This window comes from Ursus arctos, unplaced genomic scaffold (genome assembly GCF_023065955.2).
Source record: "Ursus arctos isolate Adak ecotype North America unplaced genomic scaffold, UrsArc2.0 scaffold_21, whole genome shotgun sequence".
In the NCBI taxonomy this organism is placed as follows: domain Eukaryota; kingdom Metazoa; phylum Chordata; class Mammalia; order Carnivora; family Ursidae; genus Ursus; species Ursus arctos.
The window spans coordinates 11,804,851-11,820,047 of NW_026622886.1; the positions used below are offsets into that span (position 1 = coordinate 11,804,851).

The window sequence follows — 15,197 nt, forward strand, 5'->3', positions numbered from 1 at the left end:
ATAATGCTTCTGTGTGAATAATGGGGGGTTTCTAAGACTTGAAAATCTACCTTGGGACCCATTTTTTGGAGACAAAGTTTATTTTTAATCTCACTCCCAAGGTTCTGGGACCTTGGCTCAGAGTATGATGTGGCTTTTCCCAGAAGGGCCCTCATTTTGAGGATGGCGGCTCAGCTCCTTGAATTTCTTTCCAAACCCACCTCAGACGTTGATAGCAGAAATGGCGTGTGATACATTTTTTCCTGGAAGATGGATTGGGTGGATTCTCTGCAGGGAACTCCTGGAGCATTGCCACGGGGTGATTGGATTGCTGGGGACACGGGACTCTGGTTGGGCCAGGCACTGAAGCCTTTCCTCCTACCAGGGCAACAATATCCTTCTGTACAGAGAGATTTCCTCCACTGAGCTGGGTGCGCATTTATGGACGTAGTGAGCACCCACTAAATAGTTGATGGATGAATGAAGTATTAGCAAAAGGGCTCTTTCAACTGGATTCCTCAACAAAGGTCTCTGGACCTGGCTTTTTTTTTTTTTTTTTTTTTACCAGTCAAGGTCATGATGTGATTTAGAGGGACAGGGTCTCACCCCAGAATAGCCTCACTGCTCCCTACTATTTGTCTGGGCTGCCTGACGTTTTGTCGAGGCTCATCTCTTCGGGACAGAATATTTTTGGTTCTAAGAGTCCTCTCTTACCTTGAAAAGATATGAGAGGGAATAGAGGATTACAGGTTAAAGTCAATGACATATTCACCCAAGACTTGGGTAGCAGTTGATTTGTTAATCTAATTTGAATTGTATATATATTTTGCTAATCACCCTCTATGACCAAGATACAAGAGAACATAGGACAGTTAAGTTTTCCCTGAAGGGCTGGGAAAGTGTGAGTTCAGAGGATGGTCTGGGGAGGGGACACACTGAGGTTAGCCCTGAGCAAAGGGAGGTCTACCTGGAGAGGAAGCCCAAATTGAGCACTGAAAGGGCGAAGTGGGAGAACCTAGCAGACAAGTGATACCCATGGCACGGTTTTAGCTTTGCTGGGCCGCCCTACTTTTAGACACCCTAGTTCCACGCATCATGGGCTCACCTGTCCGGGCCCATCATATATGCACACCGTAGACTCTGTAGGGCAGTTTCCGTAGTGAGTCTGGCAGGGGTCTACTGGTAAGCACACTTGGCCATCCCCGTGGTAGCCTTCTAGGCAGGTGCAACTGTGCTGATTCGGTCCCAGGTACGTGCAATGAGCGTGAGGATGGCAGACTGCTTGTAAACACGGATTGATGGCTTGAAAGGCAGTGACAGGGTATGAGCTCATCAAAGTTGCACAGGCAATTTGATAGTTTTGAGGGAGAGAGAGAGAGAGAGAAACGGTTCATCTTACCCCACCTGATGCCCCCCATCCGTTGAACAGATTTCTATATAGCTGTCAGAGATTATAACTACAAATACTGTATTGATATATTACTATGCCATGTTACACGTGGATTTAAATATAAAATAGCATGAAAGAAAGCACGAATACGTGTGGTATTTATAATAGGCACTGGCTCTGTCTAAGCATTTGCCATACATTAACTCAGTTAATCCTTACAACAACTCTGTAAGGTAGGAGCCATTATTATCCCCCTTTGATAGATAGGAAAATGGAGGCACAGGCAAGTTAAAGAATTTGTCCAAGGTCATGTATTTAGTAATAAGCAGATCTGGGATTTGAATGCTAGCTGTCTGCCTCCAGAGTTCATGTTCATAATCAATACACAACACAATGTCTCACAAAGCGAATGAGCTTGGAAAGGAAAGGAAATAGACACCCACTGCTCAGCATATCATGCCCTCTTTAATTCAACTCCTGAATCATTGAACATTATATCAAAAACTAATGATGTGCTATACCTTGGCTAATTGAATTTAAATAAACAAAAAGGAAGGAAAGGAAAGGAAAGAAAGATAGACTGTATTTAACCTAACATCGGTACAGTTGATATAAAACTATGTGTAAAAATCTATTTATGTGCTTTGATAATAGAAGGAGAGAATGCCATTTATTGAAAAGCTATCATGGTTGAGCGTGTGCTCGACACTTGTATATTTCATTCAGCTTAACACAGAGAGAAACAGAAGCGCCCTCATGTTAACGTTAGGGAGGTTGCGAGGTTTTGGTTTTTTTTCTGCTGAGTAACTTAAACATCTCAATTACTGAGCTAGCAGGATCTAAATTCGACTCACGCTCGCAGTAGCGGCCATCGCCTTGGTAATTGGGAAGGCATTTGCATTCCAGTGTCGTTTCATCTTGGCTGGAAGGTGAGCATCTGGAATTTTCAGGGCAGAGCAAGGCCGCACATTCAGGAATGGCTGCAAAGGAAGATTGTTGAGATACCCACATTAGTAGAATAACTGATTCTAAAAAACTCAACCAACGCAGTGTTCTTTGTGATTAAGAAAATAATTTAAAAAGACTCATTGTGACAATTTGAAAAACACAGAATGCATAACGTAAAAATTAACTGTTTTCTGATTCTCATTCTTCCATTTCACTCCCAAAGTAAATAATATCAACAACCAATATACTACATTCACTTATAAATTTATTTAGATGATTTTTTTTTTTTACAAAATGGAATCCTGTGAAGATATTTAGCAACTTGATTTTTAATTTAACAATATATTTTATGGAGGTATTTAAAGATCTATTTTAATCTCTAATAACTAGTATTTCATCATCTGGGGGGCACAGATGGTTGTCAAAAACTATAAGGAGTCTGACATATTATCCAATGTGCAAAGCTTTGAAGTTGAGCTAATACAGTTCCGTGGGTGCTGGTAGAAGCTATGACACTCCTGGGTCAGAGGGGGAAGGATGGTTTATTACTCACATCAAGAATAGTAGCCAGAGTGGTGGCATTTTCAAGCCAGTTCTTCCAAGCCCCAAGTCCCCTGGGGCAATGGAGAGAGGGGCTGCAGTGGATTCCAGTACAGGGGAGGAGCCCCAGTCTTAGGGAATCTAAGTTATTATTATTTTTTTAAAAATAGGCAATGTATTAGTTAGAGCCCCGGCAGGAGACGGAAACCACACAATTATTTGAATGTTTTAGTATAAAGAATTATCAGCAGAAAATTCATGAGAGTTAAAAAGAGTTCTAAAGAATGAAGGGATAGTGGATATATACAAAGTAACCACTCCCCGGGGGTTGAAATAAGTACCCAAGGTAGAGCCCTTCTCTCGCCAGGACCGAGCTCTAGATGTCACTGGAAAAGGGCATGCCTTGGTCACTAAATGCTGGAGAAAGTGCTGAGGTGCCTTGGAGCTGAGACTTGCTGAAAATCTTCCCCTAGGGCTCCAGGGAAGTTCATCCACAATGAGGGGCCAAGCCTCAGGATTCATTTGGTGCCTGGGAAAGCTGCTCGCCACTGGGTGCTCCTAGAACCAGAAGCTGAGAAGTTGCCCCCTTGGAAGGGTAGTACACTTGTGTGTGTGGCTGGGGCCAGGGCGACTTCAGGGCCCAGCTATGTGGGAGAGAGGTGGCATGGCTGGCTCTCCAGATGGCCAACCCTGCAGGGCCCTTGGTCGCACGGCTCCGAGGAGAAGGCATACCGAACAGCAAGCACACCTCTGTGTGGTGGGGCACAGCTCTGTGGTGTCTGGGGCTCCTGGCTATGCCACTGCCACCTGAGTCAAGCTTTAGACAAGGTTCACAGTAGGCAAACGCTGGAGGAGGCTGAGCCCTGCAGGAACCTAGTGTGGGAGAGACTGTGGAGGGCTGAGCAGTGGAGAAAACCCAAGTTCTCTGGGGTGCTGGTGAGTGAGCTAAAGCAGAAACAGGAAGAGAAAACCCTTTCTTCTTCAGTGTCCCTCCAGCACCTTCTATTCATAAGATTTTACATCTTGCTGGCTGGCAAATGAGAATTATTTACAAATTCCCCTCCATTATCATAGAGCAAGCAAAAAGGATGAATTTTGAGCTGAAAGGTAATCCCTTGATAACTCAAACAGGCAGGACACAGCCTACACTTTGTTGCCAAGGGGAGACCCTGCATCTTCCAAGGCTGTTTGCGATACAAACATCCTTTAAAGAAGTTGGAACAAAGAGTAGTCAGTGTGCTGCCCTCAAGAGGTGTTCGAATATGAGATGCTCGTGGAGAATTGTCCCCAACGGTGCTTGTCGAACCAAACATTCAGAGAGAATATCCCCCACAACTCTTCCATAAAGTAGAATCTTGCCAGAAAGTGGCTGCCCTTTCAAGGATTACATTTCCAGCCCCTCCTTGCATCAGGTGGGGTCACATGACTACATTGTTGGACCAGTGAGAGGAAGTTGGATGTGTCATTCTGGATTTCATAAGCAGGGGCTTCTCCACCCTCTCTTCTTCCTTCCATGGCTCAAAGCAGAGCACCCTGAGGTGCTACGGGATGGCAGAAGCACAAAATAGAAAGATCTGGATCCCTCATCACCATGCGGTGGGAAGCTGGTGTCAGCCAGAACACCCACACTGGACTGTACATGAGTAAGAATTACATCTCTGTTAGGTTAAGCTAGAGGTTCCCCGAAGTCTCAGGTCATGGCGCTCAGTGTCTTAACGTTTTCATGGTGCCCCAGTCTAAAACAAGTATCTACCAGGTCCATTTATTAAGTCGTTGGAACGAAGGAATTCGGTAAGTGTGCCATGAGACCTCAGTAACCATTTAAAAACGTAATGTGGTTACTATAAAGAGATATATTCTCATTTCATTCTTAAATAACCACATTTACTTATAAGTGGAATGTGTGAGCTTTTTGGACACTGCCCAACTCCTTCAACCTTGGAATCAGATTGGAAACTACCACCCTTATTCCATTCGGAAGGATTTTTCTTTGATACTTGCTTTTTATCCTAGCAACCACTGAACACACAGCTTTGTAAAGATCATGTCGTTGAAAGGGATGCAGTGCTACCTAATGTTGAAATTGTGAACTAACTCAAGCCAGCAATGCGTACGGTATTCTACAGACACTTCACTGTCTCCCTCCAAAGTTTAAAATATTCCGTAACACCCGTCCAAGTTTGATGTGGTAGCTTGGGACGCCTTGGCACAGCTTTGAAATCTTAGTGTTAAGCCACTGGAGTTTTACGTTTGTTTCTTACAATAGCCAGCGTTACGCTAACTGGTGTAGGACACACCACCGTTCACTCCACCATTCCCTCCGACGGACATTCAAGTTGTTTCTAGCTCGTGTTGTTCTTACAAACAATATTGTCATGAATTTCTTTGTAGATATTCTGTCACCTGCTGGTGCCTGCCTCTCTCTTTCTCCAGGTAAATTCCTAGAATTGGGGCTATGGCAGCAGACTGTAAGCATATTTTCAAATATAATAGATAAAATTCCCTCATAGTTTGTAGAAATTCATCTCCCCATTGACTGTACTGTAATTTTTCTCCTACCCACAGGCAGATACTATTTATCTTTGCAATCTGGGTAACATAGTGAGCAAAAAACCCCCAGAAAACAAACAAACAAACAAAAAAACAAACCAACCCCAAACCAAACCAAAACCAAACCTCCAAACCTCTAAAATATCACCTTGTTATGGTTTTGAATTAATCTGTGATTCATTGACATTTCTGCATGGGTTAAGCACCTTCTCTATGCTTGGCTAGTTTTTATTTCTTCTCCTGAGAAGTAGCTGCTCTTTGGCAAATTTTAAAATTGGGTTCGTATTATTACGCACACTTTTCTGCCGTGTGGGTTGCAAATATTTTGTGCCAGTCTATTGGGTTTATCTTTCGACTCAGCGGAATTATTTTGTCATTTGGAGGCAAATCTGTGTGTGTTCTCCATTAGGCTGGCTTCTGGGCTGGGTCTGCTGTCTTACTAAAAAGGTCTTTGCTCATGAGTCCACTGGGCAATGATAGGAGTGGCCAGGGAAGGAGGCAGACTGAGGTCAACAGAAGGGGTTATCCTACCCATCTGTGTTTCATTCTGCTCTTGATTTGAAGTGGTCATTTGCATGCCCCTCTCCTCCACAGGAAGAAGGCTGGGTTTTATTCGTCTTCCTGACTGTGCATAGCCCCACAGTGACTTTCCATTAAATGGGTTTGAATTTGTTGGATTTGAATCTGGTCCAATCATTTTGCAGACCAGAAGAGTAAAACCCAGAGGATAACTTAAGTGAGGCTAGTGTCAAGGGAAGAATGTCCAGTTTCTGAATGGATAAGCTCTGAATTCACCCTCATTACCTGCTCTTTGATAATGGACTGGATTCTATTTCTCCTTTACAGAGCTATATGAAGCTTGGCCGGTAGGGGGTTCTGGGGGCCACTGCAGGAGAAACGGGCTCCTCTCGTTGCTTCCTTTGCGCAGTGTTGTGTTTCTGCTGTGTTTGCTTGCTGCTGCCCTACAGTCTGTGAGCGGCTGTGTAAGGACACTCAGTGACGCTCCCCTTCAGCCATCACTCAGAGCACACGGTCTTTGGTGACCTTGCATCCTCAGCCGGGACCCAGTGACCACCTTCCCCCAGCCCTTTCCACACCCAGACATTGCACACTCCGAGTTTGGAGTTTGGCACCCCCAGCACTCCAGCTCCCTCCGTGTGCTTGCTCACCAGCCTTGGCCCCTCCGCACCCTGGGGCGTTGTTGCCTGAGCCTGCTGGATGAGTGGGGTCCCATGCTGGCTTGGGCAAACCAGCAAACTTCTCCTTTACCCCGTGCGCTGCCCCCATACCTTCTCTGACAAGCTTTGAACACAGCCTTGGGGATGGCCACCTCCTTCCAAGTGTCCTCCGTTACGCTCTAGCAGCCCTAGAGTTCACTTTTCACTTTTATAGCCACTCTCCTATCATAGCTTACTAATTCTTTTTATTAAACCTCCCTTGTTTCAATCACCCTCTGGTTCCTATCTCATGCTTGGACACAGTGTGATAGAGCATTTAAAGAATTTCAAATGATTTGAGTTCCAGCTCTTCTATTTGGTGGTTTTGTGACCTCTGGTGAGTCACTTAGCCTTAGTGAACCTCCCTGTCCCGTGCATGTGTTCTGTCCTTGAGACATGAACTTGAGAACACGCCTTATCCCCCTTACTGGGTGGCTGACTTGTTGCTGTGGCCTCAACTGGTTTTCCAGGCTTCTCTATTCTCCTATCCTTCGTACCGCCACCAGCTTGACCTTCCTAAATCATAGCTATGTCAGTACCTTGCTCCCAAATCTCCCATGACTTCCACTCTTCTACACTACCTCTTCCCTCCCTACCCCTTCCCCCCTCCCCTCCTTTCCTTTTTCTCCCTCTTTAATATTTGGTTTTCTCCCAGGAAAACATTTGATGGTACCTCACCCATGCAGAGCCCCGGTGTGTGAACACCAAGTTGAAAGGCATCCATCCGGGCCTATCTGGTCTGGCGGGGCATTACGGAAGCCAGCAGTACTTACGCTTGTCGCAGTTGGGGCCCGTGTACGCAGAGTAGCACTCACAGCTTCCATCACCGTCTATCCCACTGTTGCACACTCCGTGCACACAGCTGCACACTGCAGACACAAAACAGGGATTTTTTTCATTACCCGATATAGACTTCTGGAGATTCTGGAGGAGTAATGCTTTGAGATACATTTTATTGAGAATCTGCATGAGGAGATGGGAAGAACCATGCGTCTGAAGTCCTAGAGACCCTGGTTTGGATCTTGGCTTCATTTTCCTTTTATGAGCTCCAATTTATTTAAGTATAACATGAGGATAGTGATACCTACCTCCTGGGATTTCTACAGCTGGATGAGGTAATGTATTCGTATGTTGGAGCGTATTGGAGTGCTTTCCTCTACTTTCAAACTAGTTACTTCATCTTTGGATGCCTCAAGAGGGGAATTAACTTAATGTTTTTTTATACACCTGTCATGTTTAACAGAGAAAAGCTACCACTGACTCAATCACTGTTGGTGGTGGGGATCTACTGTCTTTTGGGATAAATACTACTTCCTGAATGATGCGGACATTCAAATATAAAAAGCAAATTTGAAAGGGCAGAGAATAACTATGCCATGTCTTTTAGCTTGAAATAAATAGTCTTTTAGCCCACTGACAGGTCATTTCAGGAGTGACAAGTGAAGGGCATTTGAAATAAATGGTCAATTCTTTAGCACTCAGTCTGCAGCACACTTGCAGCAAGATTTACGATCTGACAGGGTCACCAGCACCCTCGGCCCAGCCCTCTGTGCAGCATACTGTGTTGGTTTTCTTTTCCTGCTGTCACAAATTACCATGACTTAATTGTGACTTAAAACAACACACACTTATTACCTTAATTTAATTACTTTCATTCTCCTTTGCCGTGTAGCCTAACATCTTTATAAGATCCAGCACTGAGGATACAGACTTCTTTGCAGGGCCATTCTTCTGCCTACCACACATGGGTTCAGTGTACGTCAGCCAATTTAATATTAACTCAAGTGAAACATAATTAAGAAGATCCACTTGCTTAAAAACCTGACCAAATATTGGAAAAGCAAGGATTAAGAAAGTATTCCAAATATCTAGTAAGACATCAAATCCTTCGAATTCTTTGTTATGTGTTTCACCTCGATCCCCTGCTCTTCATATCCATCAGAACTGTTCTCCTTCGGGTGCTTGTCATGTTTTGCCTGGACTGTTGCAGTAGCTTTTTATCTGGCCTTGCTGTCCAAGTTCCCACCTCTCTGTTCCGTCCATTTTGTTTGGCCAGTAATGGCAGGTGATCTTCCCCAGAATATCTCAGTGATCACCAGTTGCTAACCAAATGAAATCTAAATCTCTCTCCTTGGCAAACAAGGCTCTGTCTAATCTGGTTCCCACATTGTACTTTTCATTTTCCACTGCTTTATTTTATACATCTTAGGTTCTAAGCACAAGGGATGACTCTCATTAGTTTACCTTCCTTCCTTCCAAATGCATATTGAACATATCTCCTGTTGAGGGCCCTGTGCTTGGGATTAATGACCTAAAGAGAAACAGGACAAAGTCTGTGCCCTCTGTGTCTAATGGTAGAAGAAGGCAGCCCATCACAATGCGGCGTGATGAATGCCAGGGTGAGACAGATCAGTGGCGATGGCAGCTGGCCAGGAATAGGTGGGTGGAGCTGGCCTAGGAGAGACACGCCTCCTGCATCGCACACCTTCGTGCCTTTGCCTCTGCTGTGTGCCCTTCTGCACGCCAATGGAAATCCATGAATGGCTCTGCAGCCTCTGTCACAGTCGCTGACCCTTGCTGCCGACTTTGTTTGACCACTGGTGGTAGTAGGCTCTCAGGCATAGACAAAATCGGTCATTACAGTAGGGTGTGGTAGTGGACGAGGTACAAAGAAGGTGCTGCTGGAGCCCAGAAGAGCAGCTTCTGTGCTGGGACCTCTGAGCTGGCAGCACAGAGGTGGGGGCTTTGGGTGGCCTTGAAGGGAGAGCAGCAGAGCTGCTCTTGGTGGCCAGCAGAGGCAGCTGCTGGGCCATTTTTCCAGTTGCCCATTGTCATTGTTGATTTCTCTATTCAGACATGATTATGTAGTGGCCTAGTTTTTCTCTTATTCCAGAATCCCTCCGCAACTCCTTTCTCCTTCGCAAGGACACTTTCTCAGCGATGGCTGGTGACCCTGCAATAGGTATCAGATCTTCCCGAAGGGTGTCCGTGCCAGACCAGTTAGTCCAGTACAGTGGCCATACCAGAAGACAGGACACAGGGAGAAGCTCATACCACGCAGCCTGGAGGGAAGCTTAGTGGCAAGGACAGCTCTTAGTTAGCATCGAAGTTGGGAGCCGGGGCTGAGTTACATTTAATTTCCTCTTCTGCCTCCTCGCCCGCTTCGGCTACATGACACTTAGGACCTTGAACCTCTGAGTCCAGCTCCCCACAGCACTGTGAGTTCTTGACTTCAGGTACCGTGAACCACTCAGATTCCTATGCCTGGTGCCTCCTACAGTGACTGCCGTTAGGTAGGAGCTGGTAGATATTTTATTAATTGAATTGAATTGCGGAGGGATTCTGAGATGTCTCTTAAGGAGCTCTTGGACTTTGTCGAATTGATGCCAGCAAATCTCTAGAGACACAAAAGAACTTGGGGTGTGTGACTTTAAAGTGGTCAGAGCCATGGCCAATCAGGTCAGAGGGACAGTGGCCAAAGCCCCCAGTCTCTGCCCCTTGGCAGAGGGAGCTGCTCCCCCTCCTGTTCCCATAGCGTCCTGTGTGTGCTGTGGGCACTGGATTGTAAGTGTCTCCCGCATTTCCAGCTCCTTGGGGAGCTAATCCGTCTCCTCTTTAGCATCCTATCGTTTGTCAGGGGTCTAATGCATGGTGGGTGCCCCATCAGGGGCAGAACAGTGCAGTGTTCGGGCGCCCAGGCTCTGGAGTCAGATATTTGGAGTCAGATTCCGCTTCTGTCTCTGAAATAGCTGCTTGACCTCGAGAAACCTCTCTCTTCTTTATCCAGAACATGAGGAACCCAGCTTGCACAGTTGTTGTGAGGATGCAAGGATATCATGCCTGTCAAACTTTGCACACTGCCTGGTGCACAGCGGGGGCTCAGCAAATGCTAGCTACTGTTATTAATGAGACAAAATTGTGGGATTGACTTGAGAGTTGTGTCAGAGACACTGGGCTTCGCATTCTGCCCTAACCAGGAATGAGGCAAGGAGCAGGCGAGGGCGTTGGCACCAGAGAGGAAAACCCTCTGCCAATGCAACTCTAAATCATTTCTAAACTAATCAACAGCAGGGTGGGAGAATGCTCTGGCAGCAGGTTAAAGTCAGTGTTAAAAATAAACTGCAGCTCATAGGGCTGTCCTACTTACGGGCAGAATTGCCACTTCCATGGGACCAGTGCCTCACTGGATGAAACCACACTGGCACCCAGTGGAGGCCCAGCTGAAAAAGATGGCAAGTTTCCCTTGTCTTTGCTAATGGAAAAAATCAGCCATCACTGATCCATCCATCCATCCACCATCCAACCACCATCCATCCACGATCCATCCACCATCCATCCACCATCCATCCATCCATGATCCATCCATGTACCATCCATCCATCCATGCACCATCCATCCATGCACCACCCATCCATCCACCATCCATCTATCCACCATCCATCCACCATCCATCCATCTATCCATCCACCCACCATCCATCCATCCACCATCCATGCACCATCCATCCATCCACCATCCATATGCCATCCATCCATCCATCCATGGCTTGTGTACCATTGAACTGTTTCTGTCCTCACTGACTACATGCTACCATCAAGCAAGTGCTTGTGACCTGCTGCTCAGAGCTTTGCTACATTGTCAATCCCATAGGCAGGTATTATTATTCCTGTTTTATGGATGGGGAGGGTTTAGAGAGGCCGAATAGATTGCCCCAGGTCACACAGCAAGTGGGGTTGGTTACATACTCGGGACACTCGACGTCAAAGCCTGCTCTCCTAACCATTATGTTCTAGAGCTGCGTTCTCCAATATGGTGGAGACTAGCCACATGTGGCTATTTAAATTTAAATTAAGTGACATGAACTAAGATTGAAAGTTCGGTTCTTTAGTTGCACTAGCTGTATTTCAGGGGCTCAGTGGCAACGTGTCCAGCCACTGAGCACCAGGCATCTGCATGATGGTATAGATTCAGGACATTCCATCATCTCCCAAAGTTCTATTGCTTGGAAACTAGAGCTTGGAGTTTTCTCTCCTGAGTCTCAGTTTAGGTTTCTTCCTTAAAAATTTAGGTTTCTAATCCACCTTTCTCCCTTTCACTTGCCCTTCCTCCATGGCACAAACAAGTGTGATGGGAGGATATTTTCTTTATTTAGAAATGTTTAGAATCTCCTTGTGTATCTGTGCTTATCAGCTACTGGCACCAATTTCTTGGAGGCAACATGGGCTCATCTCCAAATTTTCATCCCTCAGACGTACTTGGCTTTCTTGCTAAGTAAACAGTGTTGGATGCTGTCTTTTTTTCCTTTCCATTTCAATATTTATTTAAAATACATGATTCAGGGGGTGCCTGGGTAGCTCAGTCGGTTGGGTGTCTGCCTTCAGCTCAGGTCATGATCCCGGGGTCCTGGGATCGAGTCCTGCATCGGGCTCCCTGCTTAGCGGGAAGCCTGATTCTCCCTCTCCTCCCCACTCATGCTCTCTCTCTCTCTCTCTCTCTCTCACTATGTTTGTCTCTCTCTCTCTCTCTCTTTCAAATAAATAAAATCTTAAAAAAATGCATAAAATACGTGATTCAGATCCTAGGATTATGGTAGGAAAGGGCTAATTTGAGAGACACATCCTTTAATATAACATACAATGTTAAAAGCACACTGAATACCAACATCTACTTTCAATTTGTTTTTGACAACACCCTTACGAAATAATCTTCTATGGAGTGGTGGATGAACAAAAACAAAAGATTGGGGGCCACTAGGGAGCCCTAGGTATTAATAATAGCAATTGCTAACATTTATTGTGCGCTGACGATCTCAGGAAATCTTCATAATGACACTCAAGGGGACAATATCGTTTCTACTTTTACAGATGAAGACAAGACAGAACGTGTGCTTGGTGAACTGAAGTTTCCCACGGTCAGAAGCCCGAGGGCTGACGCCCAGTCTGAGTGTAAGCCAAAGCTCTAATTCTCTGTACGTGCTGCCTCTCCAAGTCAGGCTTGTGGGTCAGGACAACGTGGCTGGAGTGAATTCGATCGTTCATTCATTCATCCATACACTGACTCACTCACTCACTCATGCATCCAGCCAACAGAAGTGTAGTGTGTGTCCCATGCCGGCAGCACTGTGGGAGGTACTGGGGAGAAAGACATGTCAGCGCCTGCCTTCCAGGAACCATGGGTTAGGAGGTTGCAGGTCAAAGTTACTACAGTCTTCAAATTTACGGGGGTGAGATGTCTATGTATGGGCATAGGTTTTATTGCAAAACATATTTGAATCAAAGCATGGTCTACCAAATTCAACTTTTCCATTAAAGCCGCAACTAAGGTAGCATTGGAGAAAGGTCACCTGACATATCCTTTCTGGGAGACTGTGAATGTGGCAGACACTGTCCCTACCATGCCCACATTCTCTAGGCCTTACCAATTCTCTGCCTTCCAGCTAACTTCCAGTATCCCATGAGCCCTTCCTAGGAAGGCTGCTCTGCCCAAGTGCTCCCTGGGAGCTGTAATCAGCTTGCTGTCTTTCCTGGCTTCTAAAGGCTGCCCACATTGCTTAGCATGTGGCCCCCTTCCATTTCCAAAGCCAGCAAAGGCCGGAGGAGTCTTCCTCACATCTCATCACTCTGGTATCTTCTGCATTCCTCTCCACATTCAAGGACCTTTGGGTACAGTAGGCCCACCCAGATAATCCAGGATCATCTCTCTGCTTTAAGGGCAGATGATTATCAACCTGAATTCCATCTGCAACCTGAGTCCTCCCTGCCAGGTAAGGTAACATATTCCTAGGGCCAAGGGATTAGGATGTGGACATTTTGGGGAGGTCCTTATTCTGCTTACCACACTGTGGTTCCTGCTCTCCTCTGATGGGATGACTTCAAGAGGAATGTTCCTCAGTTCTACAGTAATGCCCAGTTCCCCAGGGCATTAGGTCTAATCATCTACACTGGTCTCTGTCTTGATAATATATCCTTTCTTTTCTTATGTCATTTTCTTAGTGTTTCTGGGGTCACCTGCCAAATACGCTACCTGTACTGAAAATTTCTTGTCTCAGGGTCTACTTCTGGGGGAAGCCAAGAGAACGGACAAGCTGGTGTCAATTTGTTTGTTTGTTGAATCTGCAAAATGGAACCAACAATCCCCTGGTCCCCTCAGGTAGTTGAGAACTCCCAAAAGGAAGGAACAGAATGTGGTGGGACCTATCGTGTAAGAAGAGGCCCCTGGGAAGAAGGTCGATGCTGAGACCAGGACCCAGAAAGACAAGAGCAAACAGCAGGTGGATATTGGATCCTGGAGCCTAGAGAGAGGGAACTGTATATGGCCAACTTTGCCAGGAAGGATTACTGGTGAGTAGCTAACTGTGGGTGCTGTAAACCACAGAAAGCACTGTCTCTCTTTTCAAAGACTACATTTGTTGTCAACTCTTTGTTTTGCCTGTGTAGACTTAGTTCTACATAACTTTTCGGTGTTGCCCCTGCAAGGAACAGCCTTTCTGGGGTCTTCGGCGGCATAAGGCAAGTTTGTCCTTTAGCTCTTACAAATGCAACACAAAAATCAGACATACCTGCTGAGCAGCTGGGCCCAAATAAGTTGTCATCAGCACAGGTTTCGCAGGCCGTTCCCCCAAACCTGTCCTGTAGAAAACGAGGGAGATGGAGTGAGACCCACGTGGTCGACGTTCCAGGAAGCCCTGGGATTTCTAACTGATGGTCTGGTCAGCATTTATTTCTCCACTGTATCTTTCTTATGTCCTTTCCCGAAGCTCCTTCTTCCTACTTCTGTCTTTATACTTGGGGGCTTTTGTGTTGCGATGCAAACATTAACCCTGCGTCATTTTTCACCAAGAATCGGGAGCTCCTCAGAAGGAAGCTGCTTTGTCCGTCCAAAGACAGAGGCAGAGGGCCAGTGCTAACAGCCACATATAATTCACTCAAGAGTGAAATGAACACTCTTTCGGTTTTGCATTTCTGAAGACAATTGAGCTCCATCCCTTTCAGAAGGATTTCTTTGTATTTAAATTTTTGTAGGCTCTCGAAGCTCACAAGAAGTCACTCTCCTGGGATAACAATAGACCTTCTTCACTTGGCAGACCCAGTGACCACAGAGTGGTCTGCTTATAGTGGTGATTCTTAACAAGAACAAATCCAGTAATTTCTATAGCCTTGTAGAGTTTCACGAAATATTTTCACTGAATATATGGTCTCATTGCACTTTTTCAACAAATGTAATGACATAGTCATTTTTTTTTAATTCATCAAATGCATTTTACAGAAGGATGTGCTTAAGGCTGAGCAGGGAACTGACTCTCTCAAAGGTCTCCACCCCTCCCAGGTCATTTTGTCCCAGGTCATATACTCTTTTTACGAATAGCGCTACTTCTTAGACACTCCACCTAGCGTTTATGTGTTTAAGGAGGGACGACAGGTAAGGAGAGGGGGAAGGAGCTTACCTGGCAGGAGCAACTTCCGTTTCCTTCCATGCCTTCCGCACAGCTGCCCCTGCCGCTGCAGGGGGAGCTCGCGCCTCCCGGACACTCTAGGGAGTCAGAGGGCTCAGAGTCATTCATTTATGACTGCGCA

General features: G+C 45.9%; 1 protein-coding gene across 2 annotated transcripts in view; it reads right to left on the minus strand.

Annotated features, from left to right (window-relative positions):
- STAB2 (stabilin 2) overlaps positions 1-15,197 on the minus strand; it is a 143,652-nt gene that overhangs the window by 111,003 nt on the left and 17,452 nt on the right. For both annotated transcript variants that reach the window (XM_026499790.4, XM_057316261.1), the window contains exons 4-8: positions 15,068-15,153; positions 14,183-14,252; positions 7,398-7,493; positions 2,224-2,349; positions 1,085-1,281 (exon numbers count right to left, since the gene is read on the minus strand). In XM_026499790.4, coding sequence (XP_026355575.2) covers positions 1,085-1,281; positions 2,224-2,349; positions 7,398-7,493; positions 14,183-14,252; positions 15,068-15,153 — 575 coding nt within the window. The remainder of the gene's footprint in view (positions 1-1,084; positions 1,282-2,223; positions 2,350-7,397; positions 7,494-14,182; positions 14,253-15,067; positions 15,154-15,197) is intronic.